Consider the following 17923-nt stretch of genomic DNA (forward strand, 5'->3'; position numbering starts at 1 on the left):
TTCGCCTCAGTTTGGAGAATTTTCGAAAGAATTTCTAAATTTAGGCAACTTGACAGCATCTTTCCTCACTGTTTTGTACTTTACTACATACAAATGGAATGCGTTTATTTCAGTTAAACTTTGCGATATTGCTAAAAAATAAAATAGTTATTTGGCTGTGACGATGTAAGTACAAATTTGCAGTGAAAATTCATTTCAGAAGAAAATTAAAATCAATTTAAACATTTTTTTAAGTAGGTTCATTGTGACCACCACTCGAAGAAATTAAATATCTACAGGGATTCCTTGAAATAAGTACAGGGTCACTACTTGATTTTTTGAAAATGAAAAATTTCTGACATTCGTGGTAGATGTCACTTGTCGCCTAAAAATAGTGGGAAATTTAAATCTGCAACAGTTTTGGAAACCGGTAAAGGAAATTAAAGCAACCCCACAAAATTAAAGTGATAACATTCTAGTGTAAATAAAGATTTTCAGATTAGATAAGGTAAAGTATAGTCTTATGGACACTATAAAAATGTCGTTAACTCAATTATTACGTTCTTCTTAAATGAGCGAGGCCATTCAACTATAGTATTATCATAAGTAAAATAGACAATACTTTCTGTTAGTATCGTTGATATTAGGAAACTAGTCGGTACGTCGTATAAATGTTAAAAAATAAAATAACAATTAGGAAGTAAGTAATTATTTATTTTTTTGCATTTAATATTTAGAAGCACAAAGTAGTAGGTAACAGTGTTCGAGATTCTCGTTGTTTATTGTTGTTTTATGTTATTCTATTTATCCCATAAAAGCAACAAACAACACTGCAATGTCACACACTTATCATCGTATCAAGTCGTCCACTTGTTTATTGCACAAAGCAATTCCTTATTAGAGCAAATAATTGTTTGACTGTTTGTTAAGTTGTTCATTATTTAATTTTCTTTGAAGCTTTTGTCTCGACGATATAATCTAACATCTTTTCATAATCCTTGTGCAATTGACAAAATGATAAAAACAGCTCATTTTAGCTAGATTAAGGTTAAAAGCCATTTACTAGTAAAATATGCTAAACTTACAGTCGTCATAATTTCAGTGTTAGTTAAAAATAATAATGGATAAGACAGAACGAAACCAACTTAAGTTAGAGGAAAATGTATTGAACAATAGTGACTTAATTTTGAACGTCGAAAAACCGGTTTCTTCAGTACCTTGGAAAGACTCCCTAAAACAGGTAAAACTCAATTCTCCACTGCACTAAATTAATCAAAAGTCATTTTAAGCTCGTTTTAGATTCTAGCATGTTGTATTGCGCACAGTCTTGTGATCCAAGCGGGGATCAACATGTCGTTCAGCGCCATTTTGCTTCCGCAACTCGACGAGAAAAAGAGCAGCATTCACATATCCAAATCGGAAGCGTCGTGGATTGGTAAATTGTTGCAAGCTGTGACAACAACGTACACATATGAAAAATGTTTTAGCGAGTATTGTTGCTATTGCGCTTCCCTTAGGCTCTTTCATTATTGGACCTCTGATGGATAAATTTGGGAGGAAAAAATTGTGCATTTGTACCACTATCCCGTTTGCAGTTTCTTGGATAATGCATGCCTCAGCTAAAAATGTGTGGCACTTGTATCTTGCCAGAATTATAGCAGGTTTTAGTGGCGGCCTGACTACCGTAGCTCTAGTCTATGTGAGCGAAGTGACTCATCCTAATTACAGGACGATGCTACTGAGTCTCAACAGCGTATTTGTGTCGTTTGGAATTTTATTTACTTGCGTATTAGGTGCATGCAAGCGAAATTGTGTTGTACAAATAAAAAATATTATTTTATAGGATTATGGTTCAGGTGGCGCGTTATGGCCATAATCAATTGTTTTTGTGTTCTCATTACTCTAGTTATGTTATGGTTTATACCAGAAAGTCCTCAGTGGGAAATTGTTTTTAAAAATGATTCAACTGCTGCAGCTAAATCACTCAAGTGGCTTTACAGTGATCAGAAAGTATGATCTTGTGTTGTTAGAAAATTTTAATGATCAATTTTGTTGTAGATTTTTGAAAATCAGTACGAAAGATTGCTCGATACCACGAGTAGAAAACGGAGAAGATCCAGTATAAAAGGAACCGATGAAGAATCTACTAGACTTTTAAAAATCAAAAAGGAATTAAGTATTTACAAGGAACCGATTGTCTACAAACCGTTTTGTATCCTGCTCATCATTTTCGTGTTTCAACAGCTGTCTTGTGGTTACGTCATAATTTTCTATGCTGTTGACTTGTTTAGAGAAATCGGGGGTCATTTCGAAAAGGGACTGGATGAATTTGTCGCTCTAGTCCTGTTGGGGTCTATAAGATTTATTATGGCAATTATATCAGCATTAATATCAAAAAGAGTAGGACGAAGACCTTTGTTTTTCATTTCTGGTCTAGGCATGTGCCTTACGAGCCTAGTAGCAGGAGTGTACATGTATTTCACTGTGATGCCACCAGACGAATTAGCAAAATTAAGCATACAGAAAGATAAAACTGATAATATAGCCCTGTACTGTGTTCTAGGGTACGTTTGTTTCAGTTCGTTGGGTTATTTGGTGATTCCCTGGACACTGATCGGAGAATTGCTTCCGGTGAAGGTCAGGGGCGTTTTGGGCGGCGTTATGATTTCGATCGCTTACATTTTGATGTTTTTCACCGTCAAAATATTCCCGTTTGTTTTGGACTTAATCAAAATTCAATGCGTGTTTTACGTTATGTCTTTGGTAAATGTATGCGGCGTGATTTTTATATTCTTTTTTCTACCAGAAACGTTAGGAAAAACTTTCAACGATATCGAAGGCTACTTCAAACGAGAAGGTTAGATTAGATCATTATTTTGTTATGTCATTACTGGAAATAAATTTATTTTTGGGTGATCGTGTCCTGTGGTTAACTCAATGTTACGTGAACGCATGAACTGCAAGTGTCAACATCCGACGAACTGTTTTCTTGCAGTAAATGATAGCAAGTACTGCAACGAGTTTGCTGTTTGTTGTAATATCACAAGTTCGGTGTTACCAAGTGAAATTGAGTGATTCTGTGACTAAAATCGAGCTTGTTTTTGATAAAAGCCGCTTGTTATCTGAGCAGTCTGTAAGTACGCAACGTATTTCCTTTGTGAAATGTAAAAATCATCTTTTCTGTCATCTGTCAAAAACCAGAAATGTCATTTTAAATTTTAAAGTAGCGAATTTTTGAATTAATTCAAGGTGATTTTTATTGCTGCATACGAAACACATAGAATTTCAGCTCGGTTCGCGTTGAATAAACAAAATTTTTTTCACCATAAGAGAATAATTCGTCTAACCAAAAACTTACTTCCTCAATACGTGATGGATGAGTGTGGAATGTTTACAGAATTAAAATACGAATAATGACTGTTTTCACGTCGTAAACACCCGAAAATTACACGAACCGAGTAATTATACGAAACACGTGTAGTAAATAAAGGGGGGCACGCATCACACAGTGCTGCCGTGAGTACTTCGATTGTAAATTGTGACAGTAGGTGACTGGATGCAGGTTCCCGACCTATAATATCCTTGTTGAAGGTCGCCACACATCCGATGATCCGATGAATGTCAAGAGATCGAAGCAATGACGAAGATAAGATATAAGAGATGTACCGACAAAAATCAATTGTTGTTATTTTCGCCAATTTTATCAGTTATCACGTTCTTAGTTGAGCATTTTGGAAAACAGGGTCGGAGTAGGGCGTGTCGCTTCTTCAGAGACTTAAGTTATCGATTCTTAGAAGATTTGTGTCTCAGGTTGTTGTTGGAGTCACATTTCGGGACAATTGCATGATAATTTTATGCTAAAAATGTTTCTGGACTGACGACTGAAACGATGTCTGATAATCTCTTTGTGAAGTTTTAATTGTGGGAAAATGTTTCCATTGTTGGGCTTTGATTGATTTTTCCCACAAAGTTAATTCTGAAAGGAGTTGAAATATTTTTTAAAATAAATAATTGTACAGCAGTAGATCAGGTAATTGTTGACTTTACCTACTTGTGGAATTTTCGCTTTTTTTCTAGACAGACACCCTTAGGGCGTCGTCCTACATCGTTTCCCACCACTCAAATCTTGTGCAAATGCCCTTTTTTCTCACTTGTTGTGTTTCAAGGTCGCATCAATGTCTAGTATAACTAAAGGGCGAGGAAAATTCATTTGCACAAGGTTTGAGTGGTGGGAAACGATGTAGGAGGACGTCCTGAGGCTGTCTAGCCAGAAAAAACGCGAAAATTCCACAAGCAGGTAAAGTCATCAATGACCGTAGATCAATTATTTTATACCGTGCTTGAAGCCGATGCATGATTGACGACAAAACAATTTTTTGAGTGACGAATTAGAAATGTAAATGGTTTTAATTGACGTCAGAGATCAGGAGTAGCAGACTCTGCTTACGGCAGACAAATCTGAATGCATCCGATTAACATGATTTAGAAAAACGATCACAAAGAACAAGGACGTCCAGTTGTGTGTACTAAGGAATCATGAACTCTTTGACACATATTTTGGAAAATCTCATTATCGAAGAATCTGACAACGTTGGACAGGAAAACAATAGTTAACGCTTCACTAGAATGTGACCCACTATTTTGAATTGTGTTTATGGGGGACCGAGCGTGAAGAATTGATTTGATTGCAAGTTCATTTATTGGGTTAATACCTCGAGTGTTTTTTTTTTGAACAGTTAAAGAGATTGTCCAGAAATTATCAAGGCCTTCAAATTTTACCAATTACAGTAGATAAGTAAAAAATTCAAAGAACAAAACAACAATATCACATTACTAACTCCATTCAACAGCATATATCTGATGAAAATCAATTTAAAAAACAACAATAAATGCTTTTAAATAAAACTTGTACACTACATAAAATGGGACTTCTTTTGTAATTTGCTTTTTTGCCAGCTTGAGGGAAATTTTTGAATACATTTGGCTCGATTCTAGATTAATTACGGTCGATGGACAAATAAAACTGGAACACTTAAAATTTAATCTATGTAAATCAGACTATTGAATTGTCAATACATATACAAAAAAATCTTTGGACAGGTCAATTTTTGTTTATAAAAATAAATGTTTTAGTACTGCGGCGGACAATAAATTTATTTTTTTTTCTCAAAAATTTCCTTATGTAAGGTAACAAAATTTTTATACTGGCGTTTAGACAATTAAAAGGGCTATCAGAATCAAGAAAAAAAATAGGAGGTTTTCATTTAAAAAACTATCGATGACGTCATAACTCGAAAACAAATGACTGCTTGGCATTTTATTTTGTATTAAAATATGTAGTTTTATAAACTAAAATTGACCTGTCCAAAGATTTTTTTGAAAAAAATTTTGTTTAATTTTTAATGAATTTATTCCATACTTTTGCCGCTCACTGTATTTGTCAGTGTCTATGTCATACCAAACTTAACCTATTTGTGATAAAGGGATAAAGCCGTAATAAACGATGGAGATTTGTAAATTTTGAATTTATGTGGTTGTCATTTTTGTCCCAGTTTTATTTGTCCATCGACTGTACATATTATTAAGTACTATTGCGGTCTAAAAATGTTGTGCACCTTCTGTCAATCAATTGACGTTGCCTGTAAAAAATAGGCTTTAGAGTTTCTTAACCTCAATTTTGCTGATCAAAATTTTATGACCGCCATAGTACATAATTATAAAAAAATGTGAAAATTTTGATATCTGAATTTTATTAAAATTACTGTGCCAAAAGACTTTGACGTCTAGTATACAAGATTATTCACATAAATTTAAGATGACGAGCCTGACCAAGTAAAAATGCAACCCAAAATACATTTTCCAAAGCATACATTGTGTTTTGGTATTTAAAAATTAAATCAGGAATCCAAGTAGGTAGGTATTTATTAGTTTGAAAGATACAGGATTATTGTAAATTATTGTCCTATCGTATAATGTGAAAATATGTACTATCGCGGCCATCCAAAAGTGAACGTTTTTTTTTAGTTTGATTTTTACTTTAAATCATAAGCGTCCTAAAATGTCAAAGTTTGACAATAGCGATAAAAAAATTATTGAAACTATTTTTTTTAAATGCCACATCTCACTCCGACGCAGACAGCTATGGCTATTGCAAAGTTAGAAGAAAATTGGTCGTTGGCTGCTATGGCGAGAGAATTACATTGCAGTAAGACTTGCATCTTCAATATAAAGAGGGGTTGGCAAGAAAACAGGCTTGAGAGGCCAATGCGAATAAGTGTTGGAAAGGTTTCTTTACTAATGTTTACTTTCACTTTAATAATGTATTAATTACTTCTCAGTCTCATTTTTATTAAAAATTATTTATTACAACTTTTTATTATTAAAATAGTAACGCCTGCTGCACGAACGCCAATGAATACAGCCTGATTTTATCTAACGAAAAATACGGAAATTTTCGCAAGCTATCGTTCACTTTTGGATGGCCGCGATTGTACATATTTGAATTCATCATTTTCAAAAGTAGGTATTTTTTTAACGAAGAATCAATTAAGAAGTACATATCATCTATGAAAATTAAAATTTCATATCCTGCGTTCATTTAAATTTATCCTCAAAGTAGGCGTTGAAGACTCGATTGTGAACGCACTGTACGGATAAATGATTACAGATCAGCTGTTTGAGTCTACGCTTTTACACGAGTGGTGCGTTCTCAATCGACTCTCCAACGCCAACTTTGATGATAAATTTAAATGAACGCACGATATCATTTGGTTATTCATATAGAGAAAATTAGCATATTGAAATTATTTTTCCAAATAGAAAGGAAGATTTTGAGCATTTATTTAGAAAAATGTAATTATGTACATATTATTTAAGCTGATCGCTCACGATTCATGTTTGAAAGATATTTTTAGTAAGTCTAGAACTCGAGATAACTTCCAGAGCGCACTATTATTAGCACATAAGTGCTACATTAGATTCCGAGAAACAGGAACAACCTTTTGTTCAATCATTTTCACTGTTTCTGAACAAAATGTTTATTTTGATCCAGATCTAAGAACCAACTAAAGTGTATCTACAAATGAACGATAATCATTTATTCATGCGAAAAATTAAATTTTATGAATTCATCGACCGAATAAAGTCATCAGACAGTCCGAAGATTTATACAGATATGTGTGTATAGTTTAAGTGGTGATAGCGTGTATTTTCTAGATAAGACGTCACCCCATACAGTTTACTACGGAGTGATCAAGAATGACTGAGTCTGTTGGTAACAATGAAATTTAGCAAATTTAAAATTTACCAACGAAGGTTAATTTTTGTAATAGTATAAACATAACCTGCATTACCAAGAATGTTTTTAATGTCATCTCAAGTTAAAAAATCCGGTCAGTGCGTGGTCAGTGCCAATTACTAGACAAAAATCACCAGTATTTTCAATTGTTTCATTGCCAACAGACTCAGTCATTGTTGATCACGCTGTATTATCTATTCACTTTGATTGTGACCACAACGAAAAACATAGTAGGCGCTGTTTAGCTGTGTGCTGCTGCTGCATACGTTTTACACTAAATATTTGTGTGGTGTGAACATGATGTAAAAATGTCAGAATTGTTAAAACTTGACCATGGTAGTAAAGCAATGATTTTAATGTATTTATCAATATTAATAACGGAAATCAATATTTGAAGTAGGAGAAACTAAAAACGTTTGTCTGATTCTGTGATCACGTCTGTTGAAAAGTGGGGTTATATCCAGGTACAGATTATTTAACGTAAAAACTTCGAAATCACCTCATGCAATTCTCGATATTAATGAAGAACGAAGGAAATGGTCATTTGGCAGTAAGACAAACGCGAAAAGTGCCTGGGGATTACTAATCAATTAGCATTGATTAATACAAATATTTTCAGATAAAAACTAATCAGACAGAAAGTTCAAAAAAATAATTTACAGGGGATGAAAAGGCAGAAGGTATCAAACTACAACACTTACTAGCCAAAATGTACAACAAAAAAGCACAAATAGAGTTAACTTTATTGGTGATGTTCGTCTTTGTGAGTTGTTTTCCCGTTGGCTTCAATAAATGTCTCGAAACAAGTCAATATTAACCGTTTGGTCCCAACTTTGAGAAGACGACGTGGCATTTTGTTTTTGAATTTTAAAATGTTGTACCAAAACTCAATTTTATAGATATGCGCACAGTGTACGTCGAAAAACGTTTGCGCAAGTCGTTCTCCGTTCTGTCTTCTGTGAGCGTGACGTTTCTGTCAAAATGGCGCCTCCGAGAGTTGCCAACTGCGACTGGATTTAGTGTTATCTAAAATTCCCTATCAATAACCTAGCAACTGAAAAGTTACTAGGGAGTGGTCACAATCAAAATGAATAGATTATATGTAGTAGCTACCTACACGCTCCTATACCTTTGGAATGTAAATATTTATAATAATAATTATAGTAAAATACAAAATAAAAACATAGAAGTTCAGGATATTGAAAATTAAAAGAATATACAGATATACCGGGTGACTGACGAAAAACCTTTGACGCTGTATACTTATTGTGTATCCGATTTGAATAAATGCCATATCAAAAATGAAATATGTACATAGTTCGAAAAACACTTAACATTGTCCGATTCGATATTTTTTTCGACATTTCTTATAGAGATTTTTTTTTGAATATCCGTACATACATACCTATATTACAACAAAAAATTTATTTTAATTGAAAAAAATTGGAAATCAAAAATCAAGTAACCAAATTTGTAAACAATAGAAAATCTAATCTAGAAATGCCCATCTTTACATTCAGTGAAAAATTTGGGGGTATTTTCTGACACACTTGTACTATACTTTTTCTTAACTCTTTTTGGCTACCCGGTGGGGTCAAATAAACGTTGTCTCGATTGTTTCGAATCTAGCGGGCCTTCCAATAGGTCCGTAAGTACCCATTCATCGATCATCAAAATGATTATTTAAAACACAGCATTCATGCGTGCATTATGTGGTATTGGTATGGCGCCGTCCTATGAAACACGACTTTGTTCAACACTGCAAATGAGGAGCAACTCTTCAAAGCGCATTATGGCACATAAAACAGTTTTTTGGGTAGAAGCAAAAAACGTATATTTTCTAATTCGATTCACTTTACGTTAACTAAATGGCCATTTGAGAAGTTCTGTTAGATGAATCACATTAATGATCTCATTTAGATCAAAAAGACCCTAGATATTTAGAAAATATTAAAAAAAGATCGGACATAATGCAATTTGATTCATTCTAGTGAATGTAATGCGTTTTGTTGTGGTATGTTTGGACATAATGCTTATTGTTAATCGTGAAATTTATTATAACATTGTAAAAACCGAGGTAAACACTTAATTGAAAAGCCAAACTAATACTAGACAAGATTTTTAATTGAAACTTATAATTTATAAACTAAAAGACACGATTGAAACCGCTAATTTGAGGTTAGATACATGCCAAAATGTATCCAAAATGCCAATGAAACAACATAATGCGTTTTGATCCGTCTACCTCGATGGACATTATACGTTTTGATGCAAGCATCAGAATTCAAACTGAAATTAAATAGAGATATAATTTTATTTTTAGCAGTTTCTTTAGGTAGGGCTGTAAAGTAGTTATAGAGGATTAAAAATCCACTTCAAACTGAATTTTGACCTCGACTGGACATAATGCGATTTGATTAGTTGCTCCTCAAATGGCGTTTCATTCAGAAAGTTGCTTATTTCGTTCGATAATAAATAATATGATATTGTGTTTGTTTAAGACTGCTATCAATAAAAAAGGACCCCACTAGTCCAATCTATTTCTAAAAATGCCACACCACACGTCTTTGGAAATTTTCTTCCACAACAACATGCTTATTATTATTATCATCAATGTTTATTATTATCAAACTGTTTTGACAAATAACGTGACTGTCAAATAACTAGAGCTTACTTAGTCGTTTCGAGCATTTAGAACAAACTTTTCTCTTGTTTATTTTGGTCACTTGATTTTTAAATTTTGTACATTAACTCGTTAATTTCTTGACTTTTATATTTAATGAATGAGTATAGTTCTCTGCATTTTTATATGTTTTCAGAAAACAAATCTCTACAATACTGAATAAAAAAAAATGTACAGTGCAATTTGAAAAAAAGAAGTTGATGATCATCTGTTAAAAACTGGACGCAAGAATTTTTTTAATTTTGTTGGTATTGAAGTGTTATAAATATATTATATCCCGAGTGCATGTCAGATTGTCGATAATTTAATTTTCTCCAGTGCGCGAAGCGCACAAAAGGAAATTATGAGACAATTTGACATACACGAGAAAAATTTAAATGATAAGTCCAAATAAACATAATTCTGTGTTTATTAAAAATTGATCGTTGACGGTCATGACATTTGCACTGAATTGGTATCTAAGGTGATTTATTGACAACAGTGCAAATTATCGATAATTGCACTAGTGCAAATTATCGCTGTAATTCGATCGTTATTGGCTAAAAATAAAATGTTACTGTTTTTTGATTGATTTAAATTTTTCAGAACTATTTCATTTGACGTGCCACTTATTCAAATCGGATAAAAAATTAATAATATACAGCATCAAAGATTAATTCAATTAATACAAAATTCCCTAGAAATTGAGAATTTAATTTTTTTATATAAAATTAAAAAAGAGTGCAAATTCGAAAAAATAACATAAAAAAACTCGTTTTATAAGGGCATTGGCGCACTCGTCCCATAGAAAACTCTCCTACGGCTCGTTTTCTACACCTGGGACTCGTGCGCCAAATCACCCCTTATAAAACTTGTTCTTTAATATACTATTGTTAATTAAAATGTGCTCCATTGGCGAAAAGATCGATATACGAGTATGATGATATTGATGATTGATGAGTTAATTTCTTAAAAAAAAAGATATTGTCGATTATTGCCATTTTTAAATTTTTATAATTGAGATTTTTGTGAGGGATGCCCAAACCATACAAAAGTTTAAAATAATTCATGTTTTTGGATCAAGTTATGAATGAAAAATGTATTGCTGCCGTGTTTAAATTTCGTTAGGGTCGGAAAGTTATGTGAATCAGTCTGTAACGGGTGTTTCTTTAAATTTGGCGTCGAAGTAGGCGTTGAACTGTCGATTGTGAACGCACTATACAGGTTACGGATCACGGATCAGCTGTTTAAATCTTACGCTTTTACACGAGTGGTGCGCTCTCAATCGACTCTCCAACGCCTACTTCGACGCCAAATAAAAAAAAACACTCTTTACAGTCTGACTTTGAAAGTTGTGCAGAAAATAACCCAACTTGCCTTATGCAAATGTTAATGGTTTACGTTTTTTGAATTTCATCATGAATCTTTGATAAAATTTGTAAAATGATGATATGGTAGTTTATTTAACGAGTTCGTGTGTAATTACCGCAACTGAAGCCTATTTTGCAGAATTTGACAAATCTTATTTTTTGAAAGGCTTGAAAAAGTTAGAAATTTGTTGGGTCAAGTATATCGAGCTAAAAGAAGACTATGTTGAAAAATAACTCGACTTTTTTTTTTTTAATTTTTTGCTTCTTGCCTATCACGGGTAGAGCTTGTGCCAACTGTCATGATCGATGACCTTGACAAAAGCTGCGCGAAGGCGGAGCCCAATTTCAATAAGTGAAACGTAAAAACATCGGTCGTTTGGTTAGAATTTTCAGGGTGGCGCCAAATTTGCATTTTACACTGTCCAACGGTTTGGGTTAAAATGCCGGACATTATCAAGGGACCTGTCGCTAAATAAATATCGACATAAATTAGCCCACAAATAATCTGTAAAGCGTGATAAAATGGTACCGATGTTTTTAGTTCGAATAGTAAGGCCGCTTCGGTACGCATTTTGGTTTCTGCGTCATCGATCATGAGAGTTGGCACTTATCAATCGCCCCTCGTATTTGGATATTATTTCCGATACGTGTTGTTGTCTGCCATTGACAATATACTTTGCATGACGATGTCAGCGTGACAATAACCCAAAACATATGAAAAAACTATTGTTAACAAATCTAGGATGCCACAGCATTTTAAGTATAATGGAGAAAGTGGTGATTGCCCTTAATATAGAAGCATTTCACTTGGAAATTTCAAATTATTTTATTTTTAAAATAATCCCCTGAAAGGTTTATACATTTAGCGTATCGATGGTGAAGAGCTTTAATGCCTTTGGAAAAAAGAATCTTTGTCTTGTTTCATTCACCGAAGTCATCACCACTTCATCAGCAGAAAAATGGGTTCATCGAAGATGTTCTTTTAATTTTGAAAAATAGTCAGTAGGGGCTAGATTAAGAAAATAGGGTGCTGTTGGAAATTTTCAAAACCTGCATTGTGTCGTTTTTATTTAATTGCCTGGCGAACCTTTGGTATTAATTTTGCATAATATTCACCAGTTATGGTGTGCCCACGTGGTAAATAATCAACAAAAAATACTCCTTCAAAATCCCAAAAAACTGTTGCCATGATCTTGTTGGCTGAGATGGTGAGGCGAAATTTTCGAGTGGGGAGTGAGTTTTTATGTCTCCATTCCATACTTTGGCGTTTTGACTCTGGATCATAGTGATGGACCCAAATTGGTCTCAGCAGTGATATACCTCACGCACCGTTAACATTTTTGGTACCCAACGTCGAGATTTTTTTGAGCCCCAATTCATCGTGCAAATTTTTTTTTTTTACAGTACCTACCTAACTACCTATGCAAGTGGAAAGCCACATCTTTCCGCTATAAATCTGACAGTAACTCTTCGATCAGTCAGAACCATATATCATGGACAAAATCAATATTTTCTTTCGTAACGACTGTTTTGGGCTCGCCAGTACCTGGTACGTTTCCACAAGACTCCCAAATTGTAATCTCGAGACCAGTTGATACGAAGACGTGGAGTCACCCAACACTTTCAACGCATCCTTATAAATGTCTTGAAGCGATAAGTCCTTTTTGCAGAGTTATTTTATCACAGCTCGTGTTTCAATTTTATCTATTTTTAAAAAATTGCGAACACCACGACGGAATTAACTTAACACTTTTTAAACAAAAATACATAGTTAAACGTAACTTGACAGTTCGGAAGAACACAACTTTTCATCTGGCAGTCAACGGCTTGTATGTCAGGGACAATAATTGATAAAAAGCTCTCGTATATTGTGTCTATCAAAATTTTACACGGCAATTGTCGCAGCTAGTCTGAAGACTAAAAATATAACCGACTCCAGTTACCTCGTGACCTCCTGTGCACATGAAATTTAACATTAAAAAAAAATCGTCAACAATGTTTGTTATAAAGCTATCTACAAAAGCCATAGTAAAAAGTTACTTCTATTGAGATTTTATGTTCATATGCAAATTTTCTAAACAAAATTCGAAAAAAGTATAATTTGCACCTTACTGCGATAAATATTTCGAAAATTCAAAATAGTTGTTAAAATAAAAATGGCTGCGAGTTGAAAATGTTTAAAATTCAGATTTATTCTCATACATTTTCTGCTCAGTCGAGTTGAAATTTAGTTTCGGGATTTTATTTTTTTGCTGTATTTTTTAGAAGTTACTTATTAGTGACTTACTGGTACAGTTGGCTTAAAAAAAAAACGGGAAATGAAATTTGACCTAATGTGAACTGAAAATTTAATCTGTCAATTTATGTCAATTTGTGTCTGTTTTTCTGACACTTAAGTGCAGTTTTTTAACCTAAATTCTAAAAGGCCGTTTCAAACTATAAAAATTTAATAAAATCTGACAGAACTTTTTCTGACAGTTACCGTTTTTTTTTTTTAAGCCAACCGTAGGAGAAATATTTAATTTAAATATCCAAGAAAAAAATTATTACACCAAATATTTTTTCAAAAATGTTCAGTTGTAATACGACGAGTAGTCAATGTTATGCTGATTATTTTTGTGGTGGGATATGAATTTGACGAGTGCATAGCACGAGTCGAATTCGGAAGCGCCGTTGACTTGAGTCAAATTTTAAATGTTTGAATTTTTAACAGGAGCTCGCTAGAGATGCCGAACGCCGACCAGCGTGCTATTACAGCAATACCAACGTAATACGTATTTAAAAAAAACCCAAAACAGTTTCACAAAATAGCTATTTATACAACAAGAGGTAAAAGCGATACTTTTTATTACCAGGCGTGTCTCGATGAACAACACGCCGTGTGATAAAAAGATGCTTTTACCTCGTGTTTTATACAAGATTTTATCGAATTTTGAAGAAAAATGAACTAAAAATGGTCTCCGTACAAATTTATTGTCGAATTTGATCTAGAAATCTAGAGTTGTTTATGAAAATTTTCAAAGTGTTCGAATTGAAAGTGCATTTTGTTGGAGAGAAGTGAATTGCATTATAAATATTTATAATAAATAAATGTTCTTTTGCTGTTTTTGTCTTATTTCCCGGAAAGAAAAATTATTCGCTATGAGTGACAAAAAGTAAAAGTAAAAAGCTCTAGTTACAAAAAGTTATACTTTATAAAACTACAATGAGATACAAAAAGTTAACTTTTACCATCAAAATTCGATAAAGTTCCTTTGTGACACTACTTTTAGTTTCACCAAGACTCACTTATGATACCAAAGTATAAAAAAGGGTTTCATCGCAAATACAGGTGTCCTCGAAATGCATGTTAAAAAAATCGGTAGTTCGTGACGATGAATGAAGTTAAATAAAAAAATTCTCGTCACCAACTACCGATTTTTTTTTGACATGCATTTCGAGGACACTGTATTGGTCATTGTTTACTTTACCTACTTGTGGAATTTTCGCGTTTTTTCTGGCTAGACAGCCTCAGGGCGTCCTCCTACATCGTTTCCCACCACTCAAACCTTGTGCAATAGTAGTTTATTTAACGAGTTCGTGTGTAAATTGGGCCTTTTTTGGCATGAGTGGGCCTATTTAAAACGCGAGTAAAACGAGCGTTTTGAAGGCCCAGTTTACACACGAACGAGTTGAATACAACGTTTTTTTGTTGGACGAACCCAAATCGCTTAAAATCTTTAAAATTAGCTTGACGTTTCGTTTTGACAAGTTTTTTTTTTTTTTTTTTGCCTTTCCCCTTTCACCTAACAGGCCTATCAGGTACCTTTTATGGTCGGCTTGGTTTCTTTTTCCTTTGTGGTGCGGCGGGGCTCCGGGGTACTTTCCCCGGCTACCTACGCCCACCCTCTCTCCTCTCCTTTTTCTGGACGACACAACACGAATATCACAACACACAACATCCATGGGAGGCCATCCGGCCTGGGATTTGAACCCTGCTGACCTGGCGGTGGTGTCGGGAGAGTGTCGCTCATCCTTCCACCACCCTACCGTCAGCCCCTACTAGACATACACACACATCCATGGCCCGGCGGAGTTTCCTTCCTTCGAAAAAATCCTCCCCCTTCGGTGGGATTCGAACCCACTAGCGCCGGGACCGCGACCTCGGAGCACTGTCTCCGACAGCCATGCGGCCACCGAGCTACCTCGCTTAAAATCTTTAAAATTAGCTTGACGTTTCGTTTTGACAAGTTGTGAAATTTATCAAAATCCGTTTACACAGGAGAAAATTCTTAAATTTTGACAGTGTCGAACAAAAAATGAATTTTCCTTGCGCTTTAGTTATACTAGACATTGATGCAACCTTGACCCGACCTTGAAACACAACAAGAGAGAAAAAAAGGCATTTGCACAAGGTTTAAATGGTGGGAAACGATCTAGGAGGACGCCCTGAGGGTGTCTAGTCAGAAAAAACGCGAAAATTTCACAAGTAGGTAAAGTAAACAATTACCCCTGTGTTTCATTTCATAGGTATCGAAATCGATCGAACCGTTCCAGAGGTGTAAATTATTTTCGATTTTTAATTTTTTGTCCCACCCTGAACTGCTTACATTTTTAGAGCTAATATTTCTCCTACTAATAAATAATAAGGCATACTTATGTGTAGTAACTTATAAAAACATTAATCCAAAACATGCAGGGGGCAGAAGTTTTTCCTACAACCTGCGATATGTTTAACACGAACACAATTTGACGAATACCGGAAATCACGTAATAATTTTTGTTAGTCATATTTTTATTTTTTGAATAAGCAGCAAGAATTTTGGTAGAACTAATAACATTTTTGTTAACTCAATGAATAAAACATTTTCCCACACGGTGTGAACCTCTTGTCGATAAACTATTAAAAATGCTCACGGAAAAATTTAATTAACAAAAAAGCCAATTAGGTATGTTAGCAATAAGAACTGTCGATACGTCGATTCTTTCTGATCATCGATAGCTCCATTGACAGGGATTTGTACTATCGATAGTTACACAGATTCTGGAGTGTTTAATGTTTTCGTGGAATTTTTTGGTAATTATTTTGTTATTAGTTTTTGTTCAGTGATGTTTTTGTGATAAACCATAATTTGATAATTAATTTAGTTTTTGTTTAATAAAGGATTTTTTCATCATTTCGTTATTAGTTTGGTGTTTGACGGAGATTAATCGCATCAACAAAAAAATTCTTTTGAAATTACCGATACTATCCATTGTTTTTGAACGATCATAGTACAGAACTAACGTTAGACTATTGGCGTATTTTAAAAAATAACTTAAATTAACGTTTAGTTTGTCTGAAATATACCTAGTAATAAAATTTTACTTTGTCGCAGGTGCATGTAGTTATTTTATTTGTGTTAAAATACAAATTTAACATTTTAAAAAAATCGACGTGTGAGTGCAAAAAAGTGTGAAATAATTAAAAAAACAATAAAAAGCGCATTTTTAGAGTTCAAGTGTTCATGCTCAAGGTGCCGCGTTCCGAATCGGATGACATCTGAAGAAAACGCCTCGAACACGAGGTCAGATCGCGCCAATCAGGCGCTGACCCAGACCTTCCCCGTTGTAACGGTTCACGGTGAAGGGTGTCGCTCAAGGTTCGTCACCAAACCCTCGACAATTTTGTTTTCCGTAAAAATTCGTCAAAACACCTGTCGGGTGGGAGGTGCGTGTCTCGTTCCATCGATAAATCGATTAGATTAGCGTTTCCATCAGTCAAAAGGAATGACCTCTAACCACGACGGGGCAGGACGGTGCGTCCCCCCAGCACATATCGTACGATACTTCATTCACGCGATTTGCTGGAATCGGGTCAGTTTTCGAACGGCTGCGACGGTGGAGAGTGCGCTGCGAACCGAGTCAAGGAATTGAAGTAAGTTTGTCGAGTGTCCGATTATTGGAAATATCGTCACACAGTCGAGGTAATCTCGATGAAGTGGTCGTCCTTTAAATAGAAGATTGCATAGAACGCGCGTCAGTGAGTTCGTACGTGGCGTGAGATTTGAGGTAGGATCGTAAAAAAAATTTGATTTAGCGGATAAGGTGTTTTTGACTTAAGCGCACACGTGTCGGCTTTGAACGTTTTCAGGCGAGAAGGTCACCCTCTGTCGAATCGAAATCCAATTTTTCCGATAAATTTCAACGTGGTCGGGTCCGATCAAATAATTGCTAACGTCACGTCAAAATTGTGTCAGTTCGAGGTGCAAATTCTTGACCTGGGAAGTCGGGTTTTTCCGGACAAATCTTTTCCTCAACATTTGCGGCTGTTCGGACTTGATTTCTATCGCATCGATCGTCGTGGCCAAATTTCTAATTGTTCCATTAACTTCATTAACTTTCACTAGAAGCGAGACACGAAAATCACCGCACCAATTAGGTTTTGGAAAAGAAATTTTCTACGCATGCAGGTTAAACATTCTTTTAGTTTAAATACATTTTTTTTTTTTTTGTCAAGGCTTGGCTGCGTCAGCTGACTTTCCCGGTAAAAATAATTGGTTAGTTGATAATTAAAAAATATTTTCATTGGAAAAGAAGAATATACATATATAAAAAAAATTAATCAGATATCGATTGTTGCACAATTAAAGTCAT

At 34.5% G+C, this 17923-nt stretch overlaps 2 protein-coding genes across 10 annotated transcripts in view; both read left to right on the forward strand.

Annotated features, from left to right (window-relative positions):
- The first annotated feature begins 27 nt into the window (after positions 1-27).
- LOC138129511 (facilitated trehalose transporter Tret1-like) lies at positions 28-2895 on the forward strand. 6 transcript variants are annotated; one of them, XM_069045815.1, is made up of 7 exons: positions 28-165; positions 238-487; positions 1082-1219; positions 1279-1414; positions 1467-1772; positions 1823-1989; positions 2038-2895. In XM_069045815.1, exons 3-7 carry the CDS (start codon positions 1100-1102, stop codon positions 2839-2841), a joined length of 1533 nt encoding a protein of 510 aa, XP_068901916.1. In that variant the 5' UTR covers positions 28-165; positions 238-487; positions 1082-1099; the 3' UTR covers positions 2842-2895. The 6 variants fall into 6 exon arrangements, with proteins under 6 accessions (XP_068901916.1, XP_068901915.1, XP_068901918.1 ...); XM_069045814.1 differs by having other exon boundaries at positions 34-165; positions 235-487; XM_069045817.1 differs by lacking the exons at positions 28-165; positions 238-487 and adding an exon at positions 523-637.
- Positions 2896-2975: 80 nt separating this feature from the next.
- ATPCL (ATP-citrate synthase) overlaps positions 2976-17923 on the forward strand; it is a 43439-nt gene continuing 28491 nt past the window's right edge. For 2 of the 4 annotated variants that reach the window (XM_069045804.1, XM_069045808.1), the window contains exon 1: positions 17045-17204. The gene's annotated coding sequence lies outside the window, so the exon portion shown is untranslated. Of the gene's footprint in view, positions 3113-17044; positions 17339-17923 lie in introns of those variants that run through there. The other 2 variants (XM_069045807.1, XM_069045805.1) reach the window with 2 other exon arrangements.

The sequence above is a fragment of the Tenebrio molitor genome, chromosome 4, assembly GCF_963966145.1.
Source record: "Tenebrio molitor chromosome 4, icTenMoli1.1, whole genome shotgun sequence".
In the NCBI taxonomy this organism is placed as follows: Eukaryota; Metazoa; Arthropoda; class Insecta; order Coleoptera; family Tenebrionidae; genus Tenebrio; species Tenebrio molitor.

Bases quoted from the DNA above. Each gene is read 5' to 3' on its own strand.
- LOC138129511 (XM_069045815.1), top strand. From the start codon at position 1,100: ATGGATAAGACAGAACGAAACCAACTTAAGTTAGAGGAAAATGTATTG. The intron at 1,415-1,466 runs GTAAATTGTTGC...AAAATGTTTTAG, and splicing joins ATCGGAAGCGTCGTGGATTG to CGAGTATTGTTGCTATTGCG. The intron at 1,990-2,037 runs GTATGATCTTGT...ATTTTGTTGTAG, and splicing joins GGCTTTACAGTGATCAGAAA to ATTTTTGAAAATCAGTACGA.